The following is a 24,404-nucleotide window of genomic DNA, read 5'->3' as shown; positions in this document are numbered from 1 at the left end:
GCCTGAAAGTGTGCGATCGCCTTGTGTGTCATTCCAGCATCCCACATATGTCCAATTCGCCGGTAAGGTGAGATTTGAAGCAGGAGATACATCGCGTTTGATCAAATATGCATTAGTTGAAGTAGTGTGGAGTAGCGAGAGTAAGAATGTAGTCCAAAAGACCAAAGGTCTCGTCATGTTGTTTGCGGTATTGATGAATGGAAAGAAAACGAGTGCGAGAAGAAAGAATCGCGGTAATACAAAAGTGAGATCGCAAACGTTATGCAGTGTGGTCAAGGACGATGCGATCTTCAAGACATCTCGACAGCAAGACATGGCCTGACTACTACTCAGGGTTCGGCATGGCCCCGGGTATCAGAGCTTCCACCAGTGAGACGGCATAACAGAGTCTGTCCGCATGGTGAGCTCGCGGACTAGACGGCTGACGGTTGGACCGCTACAGGCGTAGGGCCGCGTATAGAGGTGGAAGTGAGCTCCAGACTGCAACGTGCGGTAGCGTTGTCAGCCCAGAAGGGTCTACTGTCGCTACCATCACAAGCCTCATGTGACAGGCTCAGCTTCACTTGAGTGGTAAAGCCAAGATACGAGTTCTGGACGAGTCCCAGTGTGTTGAGAAAGGCGCCGTTGACTCGATGCGGCCTGGAACCTTTCGGATCGACAACTGGAGAGCAAGGAACGTTGGCATGCCGAGCGTCTCGCCTAATGGTATGCTAAGAAAAGAATGTCAATATACGGCATGCAGCATACGCGCGACGTGAGGTCGAATAATATCGGGAAGGTTTGAGTCAAGGAGATGACATGGCGCCGAACAAGCTTCTCTGCAGGCGAATGCCACGTTGCACTAGCCTCTTGCGGGGTCCGTTCCAGAGTGGGTTTCTGGTTTTGCCCGAGCTCCTTATCCTTGCTGGGCAGACTCGGGTCAAAAGAGGAACCAGGGTCTGCCGCATGCAGGTCTGTTCGCTGAGACAGGTCGCGAGGTTGCCACGAGCGCGGTTTGAGTTCGGGACGGTACCGAGTTGTGGACATTTCAGCTGAGCCTGCGCCACAAGCGGCAAGATGAGAAGTGTCACACGAGCAGCATGCAGATGCATGCTTGCCACCACCACAATGATCGCCTTACGACACATACCCAGACCCAGCGAGGCAAAGTCGTAGTGGCATGCGAGTTTTCGATAGCAGATGCAGGCGCCGAAAGACGAGTCCGGGAGATGCACGCAAGGGGAGCACACCGTTGCCACGAGGAGCTGCAACCCTGCAGTGGCTGCAGAAAAGTTGATAGTGGCAGATCATTCATTACGAGCAATCTATTAGATATATAGACACGGGATTCTCGATCTCTCCAAAAATATCCTCCACCATGCAGCTGCACCCTCTCCCACCGGCACGGGCAGTGACCATGGTGGGGCAGGACCGTCTATTGTGCCGTAGCGAGGGTGGGCGGCCGTGAGAAGCCTGGGCGGCGTGTCCACAGAGAGCATCGCCCCTACATTAATTAATCGATGTGCATCCATCAGCACGAAAGTCGTTCGAATGTACCATTGTCTATGTTTGGCTCGAGTTCGACATGTAAGTTGTAGTTTGAACAGATGTATCTTGCGCATGTATCGTAACGCCCCGGCCTGTGGTATCGCGATGTATCTAGAACCCGTCCGCCCCAAAACATAACGCCGATCATGCCATGCCAATAATATGCACCCAGGAATTAACATGCACCCTCCTTGTACATCTTCACGCTCTTGACCGTCATTCCGCGAGCATCGCCCTTGCCCCACGTGGGTAGCCAGATAGGGCTGGCACTCCAGAACTCCTTGGGTGCATTGAGCGAAGCATCGCCCCATGGCTTGTTGCCCTTGCCATCTTCGAAGTAACCGTTCGTACCACCAACAGCAACGTTGAGGATGAGGTAGAAGTTCTGGTCGAAGGGTGTATTGTCCTGGCCAGTCTGCGACCACGGATCTGCCAACGCAGACTTGTTGACAATCGTCTCGCCAAACCTGGTATGAATGTCAGTATTATTGCAAGTGGAATGTGAAGTGTATGGATTCACTCACTTTCCACGGTTCCACATGCTCTTGGGTCCATTGTCGAACTTCAGGAAGAATACTTGAAGCAATCTGCTGTCGATGTACATGAAAAGATATTTGCTAGTCCATTCCAGGCCATAAAGATGAAAAGCCGAGGAATAGTCAGACTAGAAACAGTTAGCATTGTGTCATGGATTTGTAGATGTCCTCTCTAGACTCACTCTTTTCAGGACGTGCTTTCCAGACGTCCTCCAGAACGCATCAGTAGCTGATGACGGGCCCCAGTGAAGCGTCGAATACATGGCATCGCGACCGTTTGTATAGTTGACAGGGCTGTTGCCTTTGGTCTCGGCAATGTCGATTTCTCCAGACTGTGGCCAGCTTCCGTAGACACTGGACTCTGGCATCATCCAGATTGCAGGCCACAGCCAGTCACCTTGTGGCATCTTGGCCATGACCTCCACGCGACCGTACTTGAGACTCTTCTTTCCCTTTGTGATCAGTCGCGCGCTTCGCACTGGGTTCACGATTGTGCCAGCGGTCACATTGCTTCGCACTGAGCACATCGTATAGTCGTCGGAGGTACATGTGTGAGCCGTGGTGAGGTTCAGAACGTAGCCATCGAGAATCTGAGCAGGTGAGATGTCCGTCGTCTCGGTAGTCAGAGTTGGAACGATGTGAAGACCTTCGGCGTCAGTGTACGCATTCTTGGGGTCGTTGGTAGTCCATTCAAAAGAGCCTGTGCCAAAGCCACCTCGCTGAATTTCGTAGCTCCAGGTGTTCTCATCGATGGTGTGAAAGTCGTCCTCAAGGAACGGGCAGAACTGTCACGAATCAGCATGAGAAGAAGAACTAAGGCTGCGATTTTACTCACAGTGCCTGTGGAGACATTGATGTAGCTAAGAGCACAGATTGCTGCACCAATCACAACACCAGCTGCGATGCAACTCCAGAAGATGATTCGCTCAGCTCGTTTTCGCTTGAAGTTAGGATCTTCTTTACCGAGCATCCAAGGCTTCTCGTCGTACTCTCCAGGCTGCAGTCGACTGCTTTGGAACTTTCGTCTCCTTGCGGCATAGGCTCGAGTCTGAACTGGCGGAAAATATCCGGTGAACTCGCCCTTTTCTTGTGTCGTAGCTCTGCTGAATTGAGGAGTTGCGAAAGGATTTGCTTGGAAGCCTACTGGTGTTGAAGTGCCAGTCTCCATCTCTGTGCCATCTCCAGTTGCAGGGGCGGTCTTCGCAGCGACCTTCTTCTTCTTGCCGAAGAGACCCATTGTGGATATAATTGTCTGGGTTAACGTCCGTGTGAAAAGAGTAGGACTCAAGATATGACAAATGTCAAAGGCGTAGATCTGGCAGCTGTAGCAGGGAGCTATGTATGCCCAGACGAGGGTGACGAGTCGTTGTGGAGGACCCAACTGTTCAGACTAGAGGTGGTTTTGAGCTTACCAACGAGGGAGCCTCTTCTATCCCGGCTGTCTGCACGTGCAATCGCGGCGGCTCCCTCAACTGACTTTGCCATATCGCCCACCGGATTAAGCGATAGCCAAGCCGATCTCTCCTTGCTACTCTCAGCATCCTGGATGAGTATCGAGATCACGCCGAAACGATCTATTGTCGCCGCAGACGCCCAAAAATGGCACACGACCGCTAGCGTGAAGCTCAGATAACGTAATGGCCGTCATGCAGGTTATCTGCAACCAGTGGATAGTGCCAGGCACACGGTCGACCTCGTTGGTCGATAAACACACTGAGTTTCGCAGTCGATCCACGGGACGCCCAGCTAGAGAGAGCAAGAGGAAGGTAGTATTAGAGTTGTGGCTGAACCCTAACGCAAAGGCCACAAAGCCGCTCCTCTCTCCCTTTCTGAGAACTCTCTCCTTTCGTGCCGTGCACAAAGCTGGAGAACCCAGCACGAAAAGTACCGCGCCTGCAGCACCTTAGATCGGGACTCGAACTTTTTCGTGATTGCCCCTGGTGCCAATCGATGATTGCTGCATAGGTCGTGCAGCGATAGCACCTCAACTTCACGCAGGCGATATTAATGGCAACTCTATTCGGGCCATCGTGATGAAGCGAGCCGTCCAGCACATGTCCCGTCAGCAAGCCGCGATGTCGTATCTTCGGCATGCCATGCGCTGATGCGGCAACTAGGCCCGTCAAGCTAGAGACGACAGTGTCAAGTGCATGCCACGCGACAACCTCGTTCTGGTACTGCTCATTGTTATGGTTCGCTTGCTGGAAAGTCTCGCTCATGAGAGACACTGCTATACTCCGTCGTGACACCCCTCCAGTCACAGTGTTTACCATCACTGTACGAAAGCAAGCCCGGAGAGTTCCGCGCCATGTGCACACCTCCCGGCTGAAGTCCATGCTTTAAGGTTCTGATCCTGCTGTATAGCTTATGCTCGTAATTTGGGAGACTTCCTAACGACACCCGAAGCGGCAACGACCAGCTTGCCCAGACCGCCACATGTGGTCTGTTCATCTACGTTAGTAGCCTGTTTCGTACTGAGCACCTCCATCTGGCAAGCCGCCGCACCTGCTCATCAAGCGTTTAGGTACCCTATCGCTACCAGGATGAAGGCGACCCTGGTGGCCAACCGGCGCCACAAGACTCAGCAGCTAACAAATTTGGCACACCGTCTCGGTATCAGGAAGTCCATGCGTGCCATGGCTCCAGAACAGTCCCACCCGAGCATGCTATCCAGGTTGTTTTGGAGTACGGTGGGAATGGCCTCGTTTGACTTCGCTGTCCATGCGTCCAGCCGCTTGATCAGCGGCGTCTGGGAGCGTTGGCGAGCTCTCGTGCTGGGCTGATATCTCGACGATCCTCTCGCGTGGGTGATCGATGTGAATCGCACAGCTTTTTCTTCAACTTCACTTCTCACAGCTTCACACCATATCGAAGTGCCTGCTCCCCGCTATGGCTGGCAACTCCGGATATGGAGGTGGAGGTTCTCCCTTCGAGCAGAACTTCGCTCCTGGTGTGCAATACCCGAGACCTGTGTTCACAAACAGAAGCTCTGCTTCCAGTGTGAACTCGGCGGACATTCGAAATGGCCGTCATGGGGTCATGGCCAAGTGTGAGTGCCTGTCAAATTCTACATGTCATTACAGTCGACTAATTGGAAGTCAGACCTATACAAGCAGGTCAACAACCACCAATGGCTTGAGCCTATGGAAGACGACATGGGCAACCAGATCCAAAGTCTGGGCGTCGACCGAGGCGTTGTCCTTCAACGAGACGATGGCGGCTATGCTGCCTACCCAAACCAGCTCAATGAGCAGGTAGTGGAGGCCGTACTACGCCTGGACGTACCCATTGCCTTCACCATGTCCTCCGAAGTCACTCATACTCTGCTACGACAAGTCACCCCTGACCAGACCCAATATGGTGACCCTCGATCTGGCATCACGTTACCCATCGTTGAATCCGTGGAGAGCTTGGCATCTGGTCGAGTCAGCGTACCAAGAGACGGCTTCATCTGTCTCTGCAAACGAGAACAGTTCGTGCTCGTCTGGGGCAGCACAGTCGAGTCCATCCTTGCCCAAGGTACCGACATCGAGACATGGCTCGTCGGTCTCGTATGGGGTCAGCCAGCACCGCAAGCCAGTGCTTCCCCACGCAACTCAAGCCCCTTCGGCGCACGAACCTCGATGCATGCACCGCCGGACACAATGCATGGCACGCCGATGGCTGGCTTCACACCAAGCTCATACAGCGATCCGGCATACAACGAGAAATACGACGTTATCAAGTCCGCCATTGCTCGGGAAGAGGAGGGCGACAAGGCATACGACCCAGAACGAGATGGAAAGGAGGCACCTAAGCGTCCCTTCCTGCTCGTGCACGCGCTGTGTATCGGGTTTGCCATGGTACTCGTCGTCATTGTCGAAATGGCTTGTATAGCCAAGCTCCTTACCGAAGTCAGACTGGACGGCAGCTATCTTCGCTTCGCTCTCCTGGCCACGGTCCCGATGTTCTCCTGCTTCTCGCTCTTCTTCATGATTGTCATTACTGGTTCACTCTTCCAGCTCTTCGGCCCATTGTCTGCTGTTCAGGAGAACAGCATGTACTACTCCGCCAAAGCCCCCAAGCCTGGTCGCTACAAGGACTACGAGCTCCCACACGTCACGATCGAAATGCCTGTCTACAAAGAAGGTCTCAAAGGTGTCATCATGCCCACCATCGAATCCTGCATGGCTGCCGTGCGATACTACGAGGAGCGCGGCGGTACTGCTTCCATCTACGTCAACGATGATGGTATGCAACTCGTCAAGCCCGAGCTCGCTGAGGCCCGACAGGCGTACTACGAGCTGAACAACATTGGATGGTGCAGTCGACCTCCTCACTGCACGGAAGAAGGCGAGAGGTTCTTCCTAAGAAAGGGCAAGTTCAAGAAGGCTTCCAACATGAACTACTGTCTTGACTTCACCGGCCGTGTCGAAGATGACTGGCTCGTCAGAATTGCTGCCGAGTGTGAGAAGCGTGGCTGCACTCAAGCAGACCTCAGTATCGAAGAAGAAGAGGTCCTGTACGATGAGGCTCGTGAATCTCAGATCGAAGCCGATGGTGGCAAGACATGGGCTGCTGGTAACGTCCGCATGGGCGAAGTCATCCTCATCATCGATTCCGACACTCGCATGCCTGAAGACTGCCTTTTGTATGGCGCTCTGGAAATGTAAGTTGACCGCCGAACCATCATGACTCTGGCATCGCTAATAGTATATCCGCAGGCACGAATCTCCCGAAGTGGCCCTCCTGCAACACGCCTCCGGCATTCTGCAAGTCGTCAATAACGTCTTCGAGAACGGAATCACCTACTTCACCAACCTGATCTACACGTCCATCCAATTCGCCGTGGGCAGTGGCGATTGCGCTCCTTTCGTCGGCCACAACACCTTCATCCGCTGGAAAGCCATCCAATCCGTTTCCTGGGAAGAAGACGGCATGACGAAATACTGGTCCGATGCCCACGTCTCTGAGGATTTCGACGTCTCTCTCCGCCTCCAGATGCAAGGATTCGTTGTTCGCTTGGCTACGTATCACAACGGCGGCTTCAAGGAAGGTGTCTCACTCACTGTCTACGACGAGCTTGCTCGATGGGAGAAATACGCCTATGGTTGCAACGAGCTTGTGTTCCATCCGCTCCGTTACTGGCCCATGCGTGGACCTATAACACCGCTTTTCTGGCGCTTCTTGAGGAGTAACATCAAGCCTACGAGCAAGATCACTATCATCGCCTATATCTTCACCTACTACGCCATCGCCTCTGCCATTCCGCTGACACTGGCCAACTACCTCATTGTCGGTTGGTTCGCGGACAACGTGGATCAGTTCTACATTACCTCCTGGAAGATCTTCGTCGGCATGGCTGTTGTCTTCAACATCCTCTCACCTACAGCCTACGCCATGTTGCGACACAGACTCGGCCAGAAAACTTTTTTCCTTTGTCTCTGGGAAACGATCAAGTGGACCCCAATGTTCTTGCTCTTTTTCGGCGGCATCTCCTTCCACATGCTCAAAGCTCTCGCTTGCCACGCTTTCAGCATCAACATGGAATGGACTAGTACAGCCAAGGAATTGGAGTCCTCGGGTTTCAGAATCGGTCTCGACAGAATCGTTCGCGATTTCAAGTGGATGTACGCTGTTATTATCCCCATGATGGGTGGCATGATCTACCTTGCCGTTGCTGCACCGAGGGAATGGAGTATCAGTGATTTCGCGGCTATTGTTCCTTTGGCTAATCAGGTTGGATGTCACGCTCTGCTACCGTTTGCTCTTGGGTTGTTTTAGATGCGGACTGCTTGGGACTTGCGATTGCGCTTGCATACTAGTGTTGAAGTTGGGTTGGGATTAGGAACATGGGATAGATACCAAATTTTTCTTGTCATGATGATCACGCCCTCGTTTTTATACATATAATTGGACTACTGGCATACATTATCACAATCTCTCTTCTCTGTTCCTTCACTTCTGCTGGCCCGCCGCACTTTCGTGACTTTTCCAAGGACGACTGTAATGACTCGCCACTGCGTCAACGATGGCACCCTTGCCAGGACTTCCCGTGTGAGAACGGCCTGGCAGTCTTTCAATCAGCCACCATCCGCCCCCAATATGTGACAATTCTGCCTCCTGAACACAAGCGGTGATCATCTCACCTCCTCAAAACTCCTGACGATCTATTCTCAACCTCGTCAATGCGCGTCCAAAGGTGTCAACGGGAAGTCGATCTCTGAAGGAGCAAAACTCTGACGCCTTTGTTGATACAACGATCTATACTTGCCGTCGCGCGTTTCGACATACACATATGCGGCTGCGGCAGCATATCTCCAGATGGCGAGGAGGATCGTCAAAGTATAGCCATCTGGATATCCGGCACGTGGGATGCTTTCGAATTCGAACGCCACGATAATCTCCGTTGAAAGCCTGACAGGAGAGCGATGTTGAGACGGGGCATTGTCGTGTCCAGCAGGATGACGAGGCCACTGCATTACATTCTTGCCTATCTCAAATACGTTCGTGGTATCTTTTCGCCAAGTGTGCGGTCGAAGGACAGTGTCAAACGCGTACCCTTGACAGATGATCTGGCACAGTCCTAGTATGCCTTTCGGATGTCTGCTGGTCTGCCAGTCAAGATGTCGTCTACTGTGAGAAAAAATCGAACGTCTGCAGTCTTTGCTCTTGCCCCCTTAGTCGCAAACACGAGCTACTGAGGTGGATGTCCGTAATCCATAATAGCCAAAGAATGGCCATCGATTCCATTCATGACTGCTTGATCATTCAGCTGATATTTATGCCCCAAAGCTAGCGCCGGCCACGAGCGAACCAATCAAAGACGGGATCTATCATAGATAAGATAAGCCGCAAAGTGAGATCATTGTCAACGTTTATTTGGGCTGCCTGCTAGCCCTACCACATAACTCACTTGGACACGTTCTGCTGCAGTAGATACAGTCCGACCATGTTCGCACAATCGCAACCAGGCCCTTGCCCCCTCCCGACCGGCGGAGTCGCCCTCCCATCCTCACCAGAAAAATTCCAACAATCCTTCGACAATGGAATCTGGTACGCCCTCTCCCTCTGGCCAGCCCTCCACGTCGCCGTCCAAAACAACTGGGGAGGACCCTCTAGCTCAGACAAGAAAGATTGGTTTGCGGGTGCTGTAAGCGAATTACTCGCCTCACGACCGGACACGGACCAGGAAGATCTCGAGGCGTTTCTATTACAGATCATGCAAGACGAATTCGATTGCAACGTCGAAGATGAAAGCGAAGTAGCTACTGCACGTGATATCTGGGCCTTGAAGCGATGTCTAGCGGGTGAGATCGAGGGGACGAGCGATAGGCTGGCGGCGTTCAAGGAGTTGGAGAGGCGGTTTAGGAATCGGGGGCACATGAAGACGACGGTGGAGGTGGTGGATAATGGGCCGCAGGAGGAGGTGGGTGATGATGACGAGGAATGGAATGGGTTTGGGGATGGAGATGGGGATGTGGATATGACGGCTGGAGAGGAGGCGGTGCCGAATCTGGTTCCGGCGGTTGTGCAGAAGAAGGAGAAGAAGGAGCCGGAGGTCGATGATGATGGGTTTACGAAGGTGACGAGGAAGCGATGAGGATGGCTACCACGCTTTTGATGACTGCATATGAGACATCATGAAGACCTGGGCGGCCGAGTAGAGCCATGATCGAGATGAGAGAAGCAGCCACTGCACTCTGCCACACCGCCGATGATAAAGATCGCTGGACGTGGGCTCGAGAGCAGGCCAAGACTTGAGAAGATCTGCCGGCATTGTTCCTGCTACTATATGACTTTCCGCGCTATCATGGAAGGAAAGAAGTAGGCCATCATACCGCCTCCTCTTGGAATGGATGCTGTCTCAGTCTGCAAAGGCGCGGTGCTCTTCAAGACTGATGGCAAGATGGAAGATACACCTTAGACTGGTAGGCAGCGGACTGCTAGCGGACTGCTCGGCGGAAAATTGCCAGTATCCTGACGAGGATCTCGGCATAGAAGAGACGAAGTAAAGATTTCTGTCAAACGTACAGTGGGCGTCGTTATCATAGAGATCCACGCATTATGCACAAAGCAATGATTTCTGTACAGAAATGTAGCAACACATCATCCCTACAATTCTCTATTCTATGCCCCCACCTCACCCACCACAGCCACCCGCCCCCCAACAAACAACCCCAGCACCCGCTCAAACATCTCCTTCACAGGCATCATAGCATGACTATGTTCCGTGTCGAAAATAGCAGCCAACTGTTCCGGCCGCACGACCGGACGATCGTGTTCGAGACTAGCCATGGCAGTATCTTCGTCCTCGGTTTTGCGAGCGAGGAGTGTCGAGGTGAGATCCAGAGATTGCGTGTCTGTGGTGGGTAAAGCAAGGGTGGTCGTAGAAGAGATGTCGTCGATAGCCATGGCATTCGCATCATCGGCCTCCTCGTCAACGACCGTAATCTCGTTGCCGGTGGCAAGACTGATTGTAGTCCTCGAACTCTGCGGCGCCATCAGATCCCTCGTCGTCGCATCCTCGTACACAACCACAAACCCCCTTCCCCCGGTACCAGGCAACAGCGTAACAATAGCAGCATCCCAGTTTCCGCCGCCTTGGTAGACCGCTTTCTTCTCGTTGATCGCATAGACAGAGACCTCGCCGCCGACAGCTACCGCGAAAGTGCCGTCCGTAGCATTAACTTCAAGGAGTGTGGCTGTAGTCTCAGCGACCTTGCCCTTGCTGCTGGCGGATCGCACCGGTATTCTGTAACGTCGTACGAGCTCATCGCTTACTAAATCCCAGACTACGGCTGTAGAATCGGAGACAAGAATGAGGTGGCGATCCAGGAGACCGAGGTGCTCGATTTCATGTTCTCCTCCATCATCAGCTACAGTTGCTATGCTGCCGAGAAGATGAACGGCAGGCTTCGTGCTTCGAATTGCTGCCGTCTGGGCATCGATGAAGTGAAGAAGTATACCCTGGTGTCTGGAGGGAGCATGCCAAGCGACCACAAGAAGTGAAGAGTCCTGCGAGTAAGCCATATTAGCCTTCGGAGCCCGAAGCGGCGTCCCGGCAGGCCTCTTGACCTCGTCATGCACCACGATATCAGTGGTACCCTCTTCATCTGCCAACGGCGAGTCCATGCGATCCTTTTGTGCGCCAATCCCTGGTAGCCGGACACTTCGACCGCAAACCCATTTCACACCCCCCTCTTTCCTCGATTTCGTCCTCCAGAATTTGACCACGCCGTCCCCGCCGACCGTCACGAAACCCGCGCCTCGTGAAGCAGAGGGTGTGGAGAGCAAAGCCAGCACCTTCCCGTCTCCCAGCAGAGCCTCACCAGCATCCCCAGAAGTCCGTACATGGGGTCCAGAAACCTTAGTATTCAACCCCCACGCCCCACCAACCTGCACCTTCTCATCCCACCTCCAGAACTTAAGCGACACCTCTCTCCTCGCCAAGCGCTGCGCATGAACCGATCCCGTCTCCTCCCTCGCTCCGTCAATCTCAGTAGCATACCTCTCCACATCCCTCTCGCTCGGCATCCACGAATCGACACTAGCCAACCACGCCTCCTTGCCCTGGTTGGCTACATCCGAGGTACAAACAGCCAAGAGCTCCAGATCCGGGTCCACGATCCCTTCGCCCTCGGGACCGCGGTTGAAGTCCGTGATACTCGTCCTCGCTAGGGCCTGGCGGCCGATATGCCGATCAGAGCGGAAGTCGAAAGTCTGGATCCATGGTCTCGCGAGCGCGGCTTCTGTCGCTGCTTTCGGTTGTGTCGAAGGGACCGAGAGCAAGACCTGCGTTGAGTGTAGAGGGTGCATGATAGCTGCCACAGACTTCCTCTCTACGCTCGCCTCCACCACCTTGTCCTTCCTAGACCATTCAGGAGACATAGCACCAGTAACTTGCAATCCTCCAATCTGCGCCACGGCCTTCAGCTCACCCGAGCTGAGAACGATGACACTATTGTCGCCCAACAAGACTGCATACCTATCCCCCGCCTTGCTGATCCCGAGCTGTTGCACCTCAGCACCCAGATGTGGCAAGAACTGTTGCTTGCCAGTCGCCAATTGCCAGAGTACTAAGACCGTCTCGGCGCCGCCGGAGACGAGGTAGTTGCCATCGGGCGAGAACTTGATGGTGGAGGGTGAAGTGCGATGCCAGTGTAGTACGCGCGGAGCCGGGAGTGAATCAGGGGAGGATATGGGGGTAGAGGAGGATTTGAGAGCGAAGAGGGATGACATGTCGGTGTAGAGGTGGATTTGTCCTTCGGGTTGACCGATGGCTAGACTGAGATGTGGTGCTGGTCGACGTTTGCTAGCAGAAGCTTTCGGTGTTGTTGCTAGCGTGTCATCGTAAGAGAGCCGTGCATCGAGGCAGGTTATGGTTGACTGGAAGGGTAATTCAAGCCAGATGTATTCGCGCTTCTCCTTCGAGACATCCTTGCACATTCCAACGACCACCGTCGTAGCTCCGTGCGCCACGATGAACTCCGCGCTGTCTTGACCAAGCACGAGAAGAGAGGCGAGTCGTCGCTCAGTCATGTGCTGTGGCTTTGCGTTGCCAATCAAGTCGCTTTTGCCGGCATGTTGGAGGTACCATAGTTCGCCGTCGCTTGAACAAGCGATCGCTTTCGTCTGTCCTTTTCCCGCGATTGCGACCGACTTGAGGCTCGCCGAGTCAGAGGTCCAGTCCCATTCAAAGGTCTCTCCCTCTACACATACAATCCGGATAATATTGGTCCCCACCAACACAAAGTTCTTTATCTTGAGTCCATCACGAATACCACATCTCCTTACGACCAACGACGTCTCTAGATCAAGAATCTGCACTTCTCGCGAAGTCGCCAAGATCAAGAAATCTGCTCCAGTAACCGAGTCTCGTGCAAACACAGGATCTTGTGAAATATATCTCCCTCCCGTCGCAGACGAAAGTCTCCAATTCCTTACTGGGAGTCCTAATACTTGCACCTCAGCATCCACACGGGAGGCAAGAGCATCCGTATCCAATGTCTGTAGCTGCTTGTCAAGGTCTGCAGTGCCTAGAGCTTCGGCATTATCTGCTTTTTGCAGAGCACGACGAGCTTTCTTCTCTGTGCGACGCTGTCGTTTCTGTTCTTTGGCTTCATGGTCGTCGTCGTCGTCGTCGTCGTTGTCGTTGTCTGGTCGTACAGCTAGTGCCCGAGAGTCATCCGCAGGGCCGTCAAGAGAGTCGTTCGAGGCATCGTCGCCAGGCTTCTGCTCGGACTGCTGGGCCTTCCGTCTCTTCTTCTTTTCTGCCTTCTTGTCTGCCTTGCCAAGGTCTTGACCAGTCTCCTGCGCTACTGCTGTTATCGGCAGCGTCACTGATGTCCGTCTGGTTGTCTTGCCAAGTACTGAAACGCCACTGGCATTCACAACAGGCGATGCAGGCTCGCGGCGAGCTTTCTTCGAGCTTGGTGCTGTCACTGTGGGCGAGTCTGTGATGTCTGCCTTTCGCTTTTTGTTGCTAGCAGCCTCCCCTGTAGTATCATTCGTTCGCGACATGTCGGAGATCAAAGAGTGGGTTTGAAGTGTCGATACGATCAGATCGTGAATTGTTTCGAGATGCAGCGACTTTTTTCGAGCCGAGGCGGATTCTGCGGCCGCTTTCACCCGCGGCACTTTTCAATCACCAACTCTGTTCGCGACCAATCAAGCATTATTCGCTGTCACCAACACTCGCTCGTTGCCCTTGAAGACAAGATCTAAAGACCTCCAAGATGATCATCCCGATCCGTTGCTTCTCCTGCGGCAAAGTCAGTCTTCCCGCAGCATCGCACGATCCACCCTCTCACAAGCTAACATTGTCCAGGTCATTGCCGACCTCTATGAGCGATATGTCCAACTCATCAGTACACCACAGGACGACGGCGAGGTCATGTCAGATGGGTGAGTTCTCTTCCACCAGTGATAACAGCAACGAGTGAGCTGTGCGACAAGAAAGCCCAAACTAACCACGAGTTGTACACAGCGACGCAATGGACACACTAGGCTTGAACCGCTACTGTTGCCGTCGTATGGTCCTGACGCACGTCGACCTGATCGAGAAGCTGTTACGATACAACCCGGCTGAGAGGGACATCATCAAGGTTGCGAACAGGTAGTGCTGAGATAGCTGGGAGGGGTGGACGGAGATTTGTTGTGAAGATTTTAGGCGAGGTGGTGGAGACGACGGGTGCGATGAGAGCAAAAGACGCAGGGAGTGACTGCGAGACGATACCATGATATTAGCGAGGAGTTCATGGGGTCACGAAATGAGTATGACTTGGTTTTCAGAGGAACCTGCATTAAAGGATTGTGCTTGTAGAACTCGCCACGGACATGCAATGATGCAGCGTTGTCGAAGAGGAAGCATTGATCTCGGTTGTCCCTTCAAGCAGGACGATGACCGAGGGCCAATCGTGCTTGCCTCAATCAGCCTTGGGCTTCGGCTCACAGCATACCAGGACCACCTTCCTACTGTGATCCTGTATATCGAGGGCGACCACGCTTTCCTTGGCGACTACTTCTCCTTCTCCTTCTCCTCCTTCATCTCTACCGCAGCATCACCTTCAATCCACCACGCTCCATCTATTCCTTCGTGCGGCGTACGCGCCTCCAAAACATATCCATAACACCCCCTTACCTACTCTCACAATGTCTACAGCCAGTACACCTTCAGCAGATCACAATCGCTATACTTACCTATCCACCCGAAACTCGGACACGACAACACATACAAGATCTTCCTCTGCACCAGCCAAACCACTCAAAAGTGCTCTCGTGCAATCAGCACCCTCCAGTCCACCTGGCACCAGTGGGAGAAAACGTGCCCACTTCGACGACAGCGTCTTTACTACCGACGATATAGGCCTGAGACGGACACATGCGACACCTGGACTTCAGCTACAACTTCTAGCAGCGCCTCCACCATAGTTTGGAATGGATGTCGAGCCCGGGGAACTGGAGGCTGGATTATGGGGTTCACATGATACGCTGGAGGATGAGATCGATGATGCGGAAAATCAGCTGCGGGAGGCTGAAGCGAAGGAAAGCGAATGGAATGATCGACAGGCTGATCTTGAGGAGGCTAATGAGTTGGATCGTAGGGTTGCGGAGCACTATCAGCGATTCTATCGTGCTGCGAACGAGCGGAAGGACGGCTTTGTGTTTGATCTATCGGATCTGAATCACGACGATCAAGAGAACGATGATGTCGATACTACGCTTCCTAATGACCAGGACCAGGGAGAACGGTATGAAGCTACTGGTGATACCGCTTCATCTAAGGAGGAGAGTGACGAAGATGAGCCGTATCGCACTGCAAGCCAGCCACGCACGCCGAACCAACTCATCGAGGATCTGGAACGGTTTGTCGCTACCGGAGGCTCCAGACCACTCGACCAGGACTTGGAAGATGAGCTTACAGCACATGTCGTTGAACCGGCAGGATATAGCGATCGCAACGACGATGTAGAAGAGAAGGACTTCGACCTCGTTCTGCCGGCGATCGCATATCCCACTGCCTTCGACGATCAGCGAACGACTGCAAGTCGCCACCACCAACTACAAAGCCGTCGATCGTCGGATCCCGAACTACCTTCTCACACTTCCACAGCAAGCCAAAGCATAGGTCGACACTACAATCCTCGTTCCCACCCTCAACGCCACACATCATGGTCCGACCTCCTGCGCCCCACCAAATCACCACCAGCTGGCACAGCGGTAACGACTGCTCACAGCATTCACGCCATCGGTCTCGGCCCGTACGGCATCCTAGGACAAGACACACAAATACCCTTCGCCATCGCGACCTCCCGCCCGGAACCCATCAGAACAGAACAGACCGTCAAATCCGAAAACGGCACCTTCTCCCTCGCATGGGAGGAAAACCCAGGCACAGACGATGCCGATGCCGCTCTGCCCGAGATTTTCGACTATGTCGAAACTCCCAGCTATCTCAACCCGCGAGACCTTGAAGACATTGTCCAGCAGATGTCCAATCCGCCTTCCCGCAATACTTCCGGTGTCTTTGGTGCTTTGCCTGCGAAGACGAGGTTGGCGGCGTGGAGTTGGGTTGCTGAGCAGCAGAAGGAAGGAGAGGAAGAAGAGGCGGTTGGAGAACGAGAGGACGATCCACCAGGGCCGCCGAATACTTTGCGCAGTGGTCCTTCTTCTGCTGGACATTCCGTGCCGCATTCACCCGCCATTGAGAAAGACTTTGCTGGTCTTGTTAATGCGGGAGTCGATGAACAGGACGTCGAAGACAACGACGAGGACGACGGTGATGAGGACGAAGGGGATGATGACGATCCAGCCGAGACCCACGAACAAGATCAAGACCCAGATCCCCTCGCCCTCTCCACCTCAGCCTTCTTCCCCGACCGACAGAGATCATACTCCATGCCCACCACCACCACCACCACCACAAGAACAACACACGACTTCAACCTCCGTCTCCACCTGCCCACCCGCCCAGATTCCCCCTACCTCCCGCACCCCCTCTCCAACCTCTCAGCCCCGGAACAAGAAAACTTCAGCAGCCATCGCGATTCCTTCCTGCTTGCGAAACAAAAATACCAGAAACGGCCGGCTCGACGCTCTACCGGCCTAGTAGGAGGGTCTGGCTTGAGTCATGAGATAGGACGTGGTCGCGGCCGCAGTGTTGCCGATTCTGCCAACAACCTAACAAGCGCTAGTCCCGGTCCCGGTCCGACGATCGGTCTCACGCCCGCCTCGACATGGACAGAAGAAAGCTCGAACGATTTCTGCTGCGGAAGCACTGGTAGCTTCAGCGCGACGAGCGTAGAAATACCCCTCCCGTACCCACACCATCAAAATAAACAGCGATAGAACCGCTGGGCTGGACCCGTGGGGGCTGCGGGTACCTTGGAGAGGATCGAGGATGCGTCGCCGCCTGATGAATTTCGCGCACAAGCTAGAGGGTGGATGAATGCTGAGGAGGAGGAGGAGAAGGAGGAGGAGGAGGAGGGGGTTCGGGGTTCCCGGGTGGAGAGTACTGGTGAGGCGGAGAGGAGGGAGGTGCGAGATGCAGCAGACGTTCACGGTGTTGGCTCGGTCTGTGCGAAGTCCGCCAGTGGTTGTTGGAAGAAAGCGAAATACCTCCGCGCAGAAGACGGCACGATTACGCTGAGGTTGCTGGATGATGTCGCCTCGGAAGGATAACCATCACAAAGGGGGTTGGTAGTGAGACCTAGCATTACGAACGTTCTTGGATAGTCACCTTTTCCCTAATGCCGCTGCGGAATAGAAGGAGTGCAGCTCTCATCTGCTACTGCATACGATCCCGTTCAGCTTGATTACTCAAAGTCTCCGTGACCTTGCCCAAAACAGTCCCATAGAACCAGAGACGCCATGCTTCAACGCTCCAAGAACACCGCACAAAAAGTTCTCAGATGCAGTATCACACCATAAGAGGGTATTTCCAGCACACTCTCTCACAACTCACGAGGCGAATAATGCCCCAAAAAGCTTGCATCTCATCTCAATAAGCCCTCCCACTACTCCCCCTCCCAACCGTCTTGAACGTCTCCGAATACAACCCCAACCCAGCGAGCTCGAATCGATCCGGTCCCACAGTATCCTACAAAGCAAAGCAAAACAAATCAGCTCCACACCCAACTCAACCAACCACCGAACCTTCGCGGTCAAAACCGTCCAAGGAGAAGAGGAAAAAGGGGAAAGAACTCACCGTATCAACAAACCCACTAAACCAAAATCCAACGGCAACAACCAAATACGTCAGAATCAACGTCGACCCCTTGAAATAATTACTCTTCCCCTCCCCGACCACCCACCCCATCAAAAACACTCCCAAAATCACAGTAACCATATCCCACTGCGGGAAAATCATCGAGAAAGTATGATCCCCGACCCACGCCTCCTCCGCCCCCTCGGGAAACGGAGAGAAGAACCTCGCATAAACCGCGCTGAAAAGGACCAGACACGGGATCTGCAACAACATGACTTGTAATGCGTAACTGGAACCGATTTCCATGGATAAAGCTACATTCCCGTTCATGGCGAAGGAAATAGCGTTCAGGAATTCGGTCGTGTTGGGCACGAGGGCGAAGAGCGTGATGCCGAGGAATTTCTCGTCGATGGTGATGTTGGATAGCACGGCGTCGACGGTGTCTACGAGGATTTCCGCGATGATGGCGTAGGCTAGGGTGGCGGTGAGGAGGATGATGGCGGATTTTGTGCGGGACCAGTTGGGGGCGTCGTGGCCTCCGGCTGCTTCGGCGGGTTTGTCGGGCGTGGTTTCGGGGACAGGGGGGAGACGGGCCGTGCCGTCTTCGGCTGGAAGTGCGGGGGTGCTTTCGGTGGAATTATGGTGGTGGTGGTGGCCGTGGCCCTTTGGGGGTCCGATGCCAGTGGAGGACATGATCATTGCTTTCCTCGGCGCTCTCGTCGCATCCCGCGCTGCGACCGTGGCGGCTGTGGCTGCGACCTCAGCCATCTGCTGCACGAGCGCGCGATTGTCTTCCGAGCTCAGACCGTGGATTCGAATACTCTTGACGCTCTCTGCGTCGCCGCCGGAACTCTTCGGTGGGACCATGTGCGGCGTCTGCTGCTGTTGTTGGTCCTTGCCAATGGGTGAAGCGTCTAGATCCGCAGAATCGCCATCAGGCTTCTTCTTGAGACTCTGGCTCTGACTCTGACCTGGCGCCAGAGCAGCTTGTCGCAGACTCTGATTGAGGATCCGCTTATACATCTGACTGTCACGGATGTTCTCCCTCGTGACCGTCACCACGCTTCCCATCGTACCGGTAGTCTCTCCACGAGCCATACCAGGCCTATTCATGCCATCCGGCATTTGAGCGGAAAGACTCGCCATCGCGCCTGCCGTCACGCCATGCCGCTCCTCATACTTCTTCATCGCCTCATCCATCTTAGCATCTTTCTTCTCATCCGGCTCGTTGTTCCAGATGACCGCCGCGTGCGTGCGAAGCGTGAACAGAAGTCCAACCACGTATGAAAAGAAGAGACAGACAGCAGCGAAGTAGATATATGGCCTGACAGCCTCGATGAAGAACCGATCGTGTATGGCGGGGACCTGCGCAAAGAAGCATCGTCGACAGTCGCGGTCCTCTGGGTCTTCCCCGGGTGAGGTCTTCAAGCACTGATGGCAGTTCAACTCATGCGAGCCATAGATCTGGTAGAACAGCGTGGGTCCAAAAGCACCAATGACGGCAAACAGCAACATCGTGCTCGTGACACCAGCCGATCGGACATTAAACCGCTGCGTCTTCCTCTTCAACGCGCCGAAGCACATCGACAGTCCAGGCAGAAACAAGATACCAGCGAAGATCGACCCAATAATGCTGCCCTCCACGAGCTTCGCTTTCCCCTGCTTCAGCGCAACGCAGTACAAAAACACCTCCACGACAGTCGAGAAGAAAGCATTGATAGTAGCGCCAACACCCATACTACTCTGCGCCGAGATCGAAGCAACGGCTTGCCCGATAAAGTAAGCCAGAGGAATAATACTCGCCAGCGCCAGCACAAACACCAGTCCAGGCGAAGTAAGCCACGTCCTAATGCCCAGCGCCTCGTAAAGAAGGAAGTAATCGAAGATGGCGAAGAAAACCAACCCAAGCAAGTTGATAAGGAAGATATTCGTCCCATCAATCGTATACTTCCAATACTTCAGCCCCACAGCCCTATACGTACAAAGCAAGATCGAGGACCCAGAGTCACCGCGCGGCATATTCGGACCCCGTCCATAATGGCTATCGGTATGGAAACTCAACGCCAACGGATGCCGGCGTAAATGGTAGAAGATGAGCAGTGTCACTTTCCCCATCGGGATGGTGAAGACCAGGAACCAACAGATGCCGGAGACGAGGAATAAGAAGGGGGTTAGGAGGAAGTAGAAGGAGAGGAAGAAGATGACGCGGCCGAGATTCCATTCCCCGCGGCCGAAGAGGCGTTTTTTGGTCTTTGCTTGCGCGCGTTCGGTGACTGAGCTTTGGCGCGCGGGGCGGCCTAGTAGAGCGTCGGTTTCGTCGGCGGGGGGATCGAGGTCTTCGACTTCTTCGCGCGATTGGCCGATGATGGAGCGGGTGCTTGTGGGGCCGAAGAAGAGACGGCCTTCTTCCAGGTCGCCGGTCTGCCAGCGCTCGTACTCGCTGATACTGCGGCCTTCGCCTTCGTCCTCGTCGAGATAGGCTTCATCGTACTCGAGCTTGACGAATTTACCGAACGGGTAGAAGAGGTAGTGGGCTAGATTTATAAGCACGCGGCCGTAGTCGTGACAGCTTTCGAAGCCGAGGCAGAGGTATAAGGCGAGGTTTATCACGCCACCCACGCCAGCTAGTAGTGAGAGCCACCAGCCGAAAACTATGGTCCAGAGGAAGTTGAACAGGCCTAGCCATCTACTGACATTGCCACCTGGCGCTGAGTGAATGTCGCCTTCAGCGTTTCTTTGAACGGAACGCGACTTTTTGTACAGCGCAGGTTTCCAGATCCTGATACCGAATGGATGGGTCTCGTTGATTGCTTCTTGTCTGTCTTTCAATGTGAAGCTTTCGGCGTCGCTGAGATCGGCGTCGTCATCGTCTTCGTTCTCGTCTTCGTCATCTTCTGGAGTAGGTGGCTCTTCCTCTTCCTCCTCGCCTTGAAGAGTTTCTTCGGAGCTGGGGTCGCCATTGCCGTCTGCTTGGGAATGTGCAGCATCATTGCCTGATACTCTCACATCCTCCTCCCGGTCTTCGCTGTCCACTGTAGTCAGCTGAGGAGCCGGTTGTGGAGCGGTAGGTCTTCGCCGTAGCGTGCTCTGCTGTCTCCGCATCGACTGCTGTTGCCTTTCCTGCCTCTCCCGCTGCTCGTCTCGCTTGGTTCGTGTCCGGTGTCGCTGCAGATCGTTCTCCAGCTCATTCGGATCGTCGTCCACCGAGAACATGTCGCCGCGATGTGGTGCTGCATGAGAAGGTTGACGCTTGGCACCCGGTCGTTTCGGCGTCGTGGGTTGTGGTGATACGGTCTGTTGTAGACGATTCGAGCCTGAGGTTGAGCCTGTGGTACATCAGCCCAGTCCTCCCTTCTATAATATACACCTGCAGACCTACCATAGTCCAGCGGCCGTGGCCTCTGCCGCCTCACACTCTCGCTGAAGCCACTCGCTTGACTGGCCTGCATACTAGGCGTCTCCCTGCCCATCGAGCTGGTGCTTGTCCGTCTAGTCTCGGGCATGTCTGGTGCGGCGTGGTCCTGTGTGGCAGTCCCAGTCGCATTGCTACGTTGCTCTGCTTGCGACTCATCTTCTTCTTCTTCGGCCATGACAGGCGGTATCCTTGGCTCGGGCACCATTGAGTCCCCCGTCTTGGCGTGTCGCCGATGGACGTGGAACTGAGTTTGGATGTCGCAGCTGTTGGTGCTGCACGTGCTGGAGCTAGATCATGTGTTTGGGTGGAGATGTGTTGCTGCCGGCGAAGGCGGATCTATCGACACTATCGATGCTTGAGAAGCAGCTCAAGAGGTAATGAGGCAATGATTAGCCGTTGTAGCGGACGGGTCACAGCTGATGAAGTGTCGCAGAGATACTACTAGTGATACAAGTGCTTGCGTAAAGCTTCGACCACGACGCTGCGTCAAGCGACAGAATGACCATACCCGATGGGGAAAGGATGAAACGCTACTTTGACAGGCGATTGAACAGCTGCACCTTTGGCTCACGGCGGGCAGGCAAGCTTCGTAATAATAATCAGACTCGTACAGTATTGTCTGTGGTTGCCTACCCACAATCAGCACAATCAATCGTGACAGCGGACGGCTTCATGTCTGTATTGTATCGTTGTTCGTGAAGCATGGACCAAGATTTCAACTTTCCGCCTCGGGGAGTGTCTGGAGCTTGATCTTGGTATTATGCGGCTCAGCGGGTAGATCCTCACTGCGGCAGACTCCCGAGCTTCGACGTGCCTGGAGCAGCCAGTCGTGGAAACGCCATCGAGTGCTGCCTTCATCAAACAAATCCGACAACACCGCATCACTGCCCTAATAATTGCCATCTGCCATCGAAGACGAGAACATCTCCTGTCATCAGCCTTGACATATACCCAGGAACATTCAGTCACCAGCCCACAACCCGGCGGCAAGCCATCCACCGTCACCATGGCGCTCGACACCTTCTTCAACAACAAGATCGAGTCGATGAAGATGGAAATCCTACAAGGGCAGGCGGTATTGCGACGTCTCGAAGCACAGCGAAACGAATACAACAGCCGAGTGCGACTACTGCGAGAGGAGCTGGGCCTACTGCAGCAACCTGGGAGCTATGTGGGTGAGGTGGTCAAGGTGATGGGTACCAAAAAGGTCCTGGTCAAAGTCCACCCGGAAGGCAAATATGGTAAGTCTGAACACCTCTCCTACACCATTTTCCCCACCCACTTACACTGCTTCCCACAGTCGTCGACATAGCCGAAAGCATCGACGTCGCCAAACTAACCGCCGGCAAACGCGTCACCCTCCTATCCGACAGCTACAAACTCTCCTCCCTCCTCCCCTCCTCTGTCGACCCCCTCGTCTCCCTCATGATGGTGGAAAAGGTTCCCGACAGCACCTACGACATGATCGGCGGTCTAGACGAACAGATCAAGCAGATCAAAGAAGTCATCGAGCTAGGGCTCAAACACCCCGAACTCTTCGAATCGCTGGGGATAGCACAACCGAAAGGCGTCCTACTCTACGGCCCCCCCGGCACAGGAAAAACGCTCCTAGCTCGCGCAGTAGCCCACCACACCGACTGCAAATTCATCCGCGTCTCCGGGAGTGAGTTGGTGCAGAAGTATATCGGGGAGGGTAGTCGGATGGTCCGCGAACTCTTCGTCATGGCCCGCGAACACGCCCCTTCCATAATCTTCATGGACGAAATCGACTCCATCGGCTCCTCGCGCGTCGAAGGCAGCAGCGGAGGCGATTCGGAAGTCCAGCGCACCATGCTCGAACTCCTGAACCAACTCGACGGCTTCGAACCCACGAAGAATATCAAGGTCATCATGGCGACCAACCGCCTCGATATTCTGGACCCGGCTTTGCTACGACCTGGACGAATCGATAGGAAGATTGAGTTCCCGCCTCCTACTACCGAGGCTCGAGCGGATATTCTAAGGATTCATTCCCGGAGTATGAATTTGACACGGGGGATTAATTTGGTGAAGATTGCGGAGAGGATGACAGGGTGTTCCGGGGCGGAGTTGAAGGGGGTTTGTACGGAGGCGGGGATGTATGCGCTTAGAGAGAGGAGGGTGCATGTTACGCAGGAGGATTTTGAGTTGGCGACTGCGAAGGTGTTGCAGAGGCATGATGATAAGGAGATGAGTTTGAGTAAGTTGTGGAAGTAGAGAAGCACCCTGGAGCGCCGCCAATGCCATGAGTGTTCTTATGCACCGGTCGTCCCTTCTTGGAGATAAAATCACGCATGCAGACCAGAGGGCACGTACTGAGGTCGGGCTTGCTGGGGCACAGTGGGTTTCCCGCAGGACATGGTGCAAATCTACCGACGGCGAACACACTTTGCCGACGCCTTGCTGCTTGTGTGGTAGGGTAGACACTTTTTGTACCATATGCATCCTGATGAATGCCAAGACCAACGGAACGGCATAGCTCATCACCTCCCCAAATCATTTTTTTTACACACCTACCTTAAAGCCCTTTTTTTTTGGTACGGGCATTTCCCACGGTCTGTAGAGAGATGAAACATCCGATAGCACATGGAATTTTGCATGGTTGTCTTCTCGCTTTCGCTGGTTGGTGCTTGGGGCCTTGGATTGAGAGGCACTTACCTATTCGTGGCGCCAGTCGTTGTATGCCGGTTCGCTCATAATCTGAGTAAGCGGAAAGAGTAACCGGAAAGACTAGTAGTATAGATACTATTATTTGAACGTGGTCTTATATATACGATAGTTTGATAGTAAGTGCCGTTCTACTTTTAAGGCTACCCTACATCTAATATTATACCTCTAGAGAAGCTATTAACCCTATATTACTACTTTAATATACTCTTAATAAAGCTTATATTACTAAAGTATAATTCCGATTAGTATTTTAGTAAGACTAAAGTCTTATATTTATACTAGAAAAAGGCTCTAGATAGCTCGACTCTTAACTTTAGTTTCTACTTACTCTTATACGAGTATCGATAGTATCCTAAAGGTATAAGGTATTCCTAAGAGAGCGTAGCTTAATTATAGTATCTAAGCTTAAATTTCCGTCTTAATAAGCAATAAAAGGAGGCTACGTAATTGTTACGGACATATAATATAGGGTGTAGAGTAGGAGAATAGGGACTAGTTATTTTAGCCTTAAAGGGGAGCGCTAAGGGCGTACCCGCGAATTACGTAACTA

The 24,404-nt window shown here is 53.6% G+C and overlaps 8 protein-coding genes across 8 annotated transcripts; 5 read left to right on the top strand and 3 right to left on the bottom strand.

The window, feature by feature from the left end:
• Positions 1-1,702: 1,702 nt before the first annotated feature.
• Positions 1,703-3,300, bottom strand: LTS14_002770 (uncharacterized protein; the record flags this gene model as incomplete). The annotated part of the gene is made up of 4 exons (XM_064835476.1): positions 1,703-1,994; positions 2,052-2,191; positions 2,246-2,848; positions 2,899-3,300. 4 exons carry the CDS (start codon positions 3,298-3,300, stop codon positions 1,703-1,705), a joined length of 1,437 nt encoding a protein of 478 aa, XP_064696526.1.
• A 1,652-nt stretch (positions 3,301-4,952) lies between these two features.
• On the top strand, positions 4,953-7,826 carry LTS14_002769 (uncharacterized protein; the record flags this gene model as incomplete). Its single annotated transcript, XM_064835475.1, has 3 exons — positions 4,953-5,112; positions 5,166-6,711; positions 6,767-7,826. The coding sequence occupies 3 exons, from the start codon at positions 4,953-4,955 to the stop codon at positions 7,824-7,826; spliced, it is 2,766 nt and encodes a 921-aa protein (XP_064696525.1).
• Positions 7,827-9,088: 1,262 nt separating this feature from the next.
• Positions 9,089-9,645, top strand: TSR2 (rRNA accumulation- protein; the record flags this gene model as incomplete). Its single annotated transcript, XM_064835474.1, has 2 exons — positions 9,089-9,098; positions 9,122-9,645. 2 exons carry the CDS (start codon positions 9,089-9,091, stop codon positions 9,643-9,645), a joined length of 534 nt encoding a protein of 177 aa, XP_064696524.1.
• Positions 9,646-10,172: 527 nt separating this feature from the next.
• Positions 10,173-13,565, bottom strand: NAN1 (NET1-associated nuclear protein 1; the record flags this gene model as incomplete). Its single annotated transcript, XM_064835473.1, has 1 exon — positions 10,173-13,565. The coding sequence occupies one exon, from the start codon at positions 13,563-13,565 to the stop codon at positions 10,173-10,175; it is 3,393 nt and encodes a 1,130-aa protein (XP_064696523.1).
• Positions 13,566-13,780: 215 nt separating this feature from the next.
• RPB10 (DNA-directed RNA polymerase II subunit L) lies at positions 13,781-14,164 on the top strand (the record flags this gene model as incomplete). The annotated part of the gene is made up of 3 exons (XM_064835472.1): positions 13,781-13,816; positions 13,873-13,949; positions 14,032-14,164. 3 exons carry the CDS (start codon positions 13,781-13,783, stop codon positions 14,162-14,164), a joined length of 246 nt encoding a protein of 81 aa, XP_064696522.1.
• Positions 14,165-14,981: 817 nt separating this feature from the next.
• On the top strand, positions 14,982-17,225 carry LTS14_002765 (uncharacterized protein; the record flags this gene model as incomplete). Its single annotated transcript, XM_064835471.1, has 2 exons — positions 14,982-16,844; positions 16,893-17,225. The coding sequence occupies 2 exons, from the start codon at positions 14,982-14,984 to the stop codon at positions 17,223-17,225; spliced, it is 2,196 nt and encodes a 731-aa protein (XP_064696521.1).
• A 319-nt stretch (positions 17,226-17,544) lies between these two features.
• LTS14_002764 (uncharacterized protein) lies at positions 17,545-21,341 on the bottom strand (the record flags this gene model as incomplete). The annotated part of the gene is made up of 3 exons (XM_064835470.1): positions 17,545-17,643; positions 17,752-21,077; positions 21,131-21,341. The coding sequence occupies 3 exons, from the start codon at positions 21,339-21,341 to the stop codon at positions 17,545-17,547; spliced, it is 3,636 nt and encodes a 1,211-aa protein (XP_064696520.1).
• Positions 21,342-22,172: 831 nt separating this feature from the next.
• On the top strand, positions 22,173-23,401 carry LET1 (26S protease regulatory subunit 8; the record flags this gene model as incomplete). The annotated part of the gene is made up of 2 exons (XM_064835469.1): positions 22,173-22,407; positions 22,467-23,401. 2 exons carry the CDS (start codon positions 22,173-22,175, stop codon positions 23,399-23,401), a joined length of 1,170 nt encoding a protein of 389 aa, XP_064696519.1.
• Positions 23,402-24,404: the final 1,003 nt, after the last annotated feature.

This window comes from Recurvomyces mirabilis (genome assembly GCF_035927965.1).
Source record: "Recurvomyces mirabilis strain CCFEE 5264 chromosome Unknown scaffold_6, whole genome shotgun sequence".
NCBI classification, from domain to species: Eukaryota; Fungi; Ascomycota; class Dothideomycetes; order Mycosphaerellales; family Teratosphaeriaceae; genus Recurvomyces; species Recurvomyces mirabilis.
Note: the sequence above shows the minus strand (reverse complement) of the source record. Positions and strands in the feature narration are given on the sequence as shown.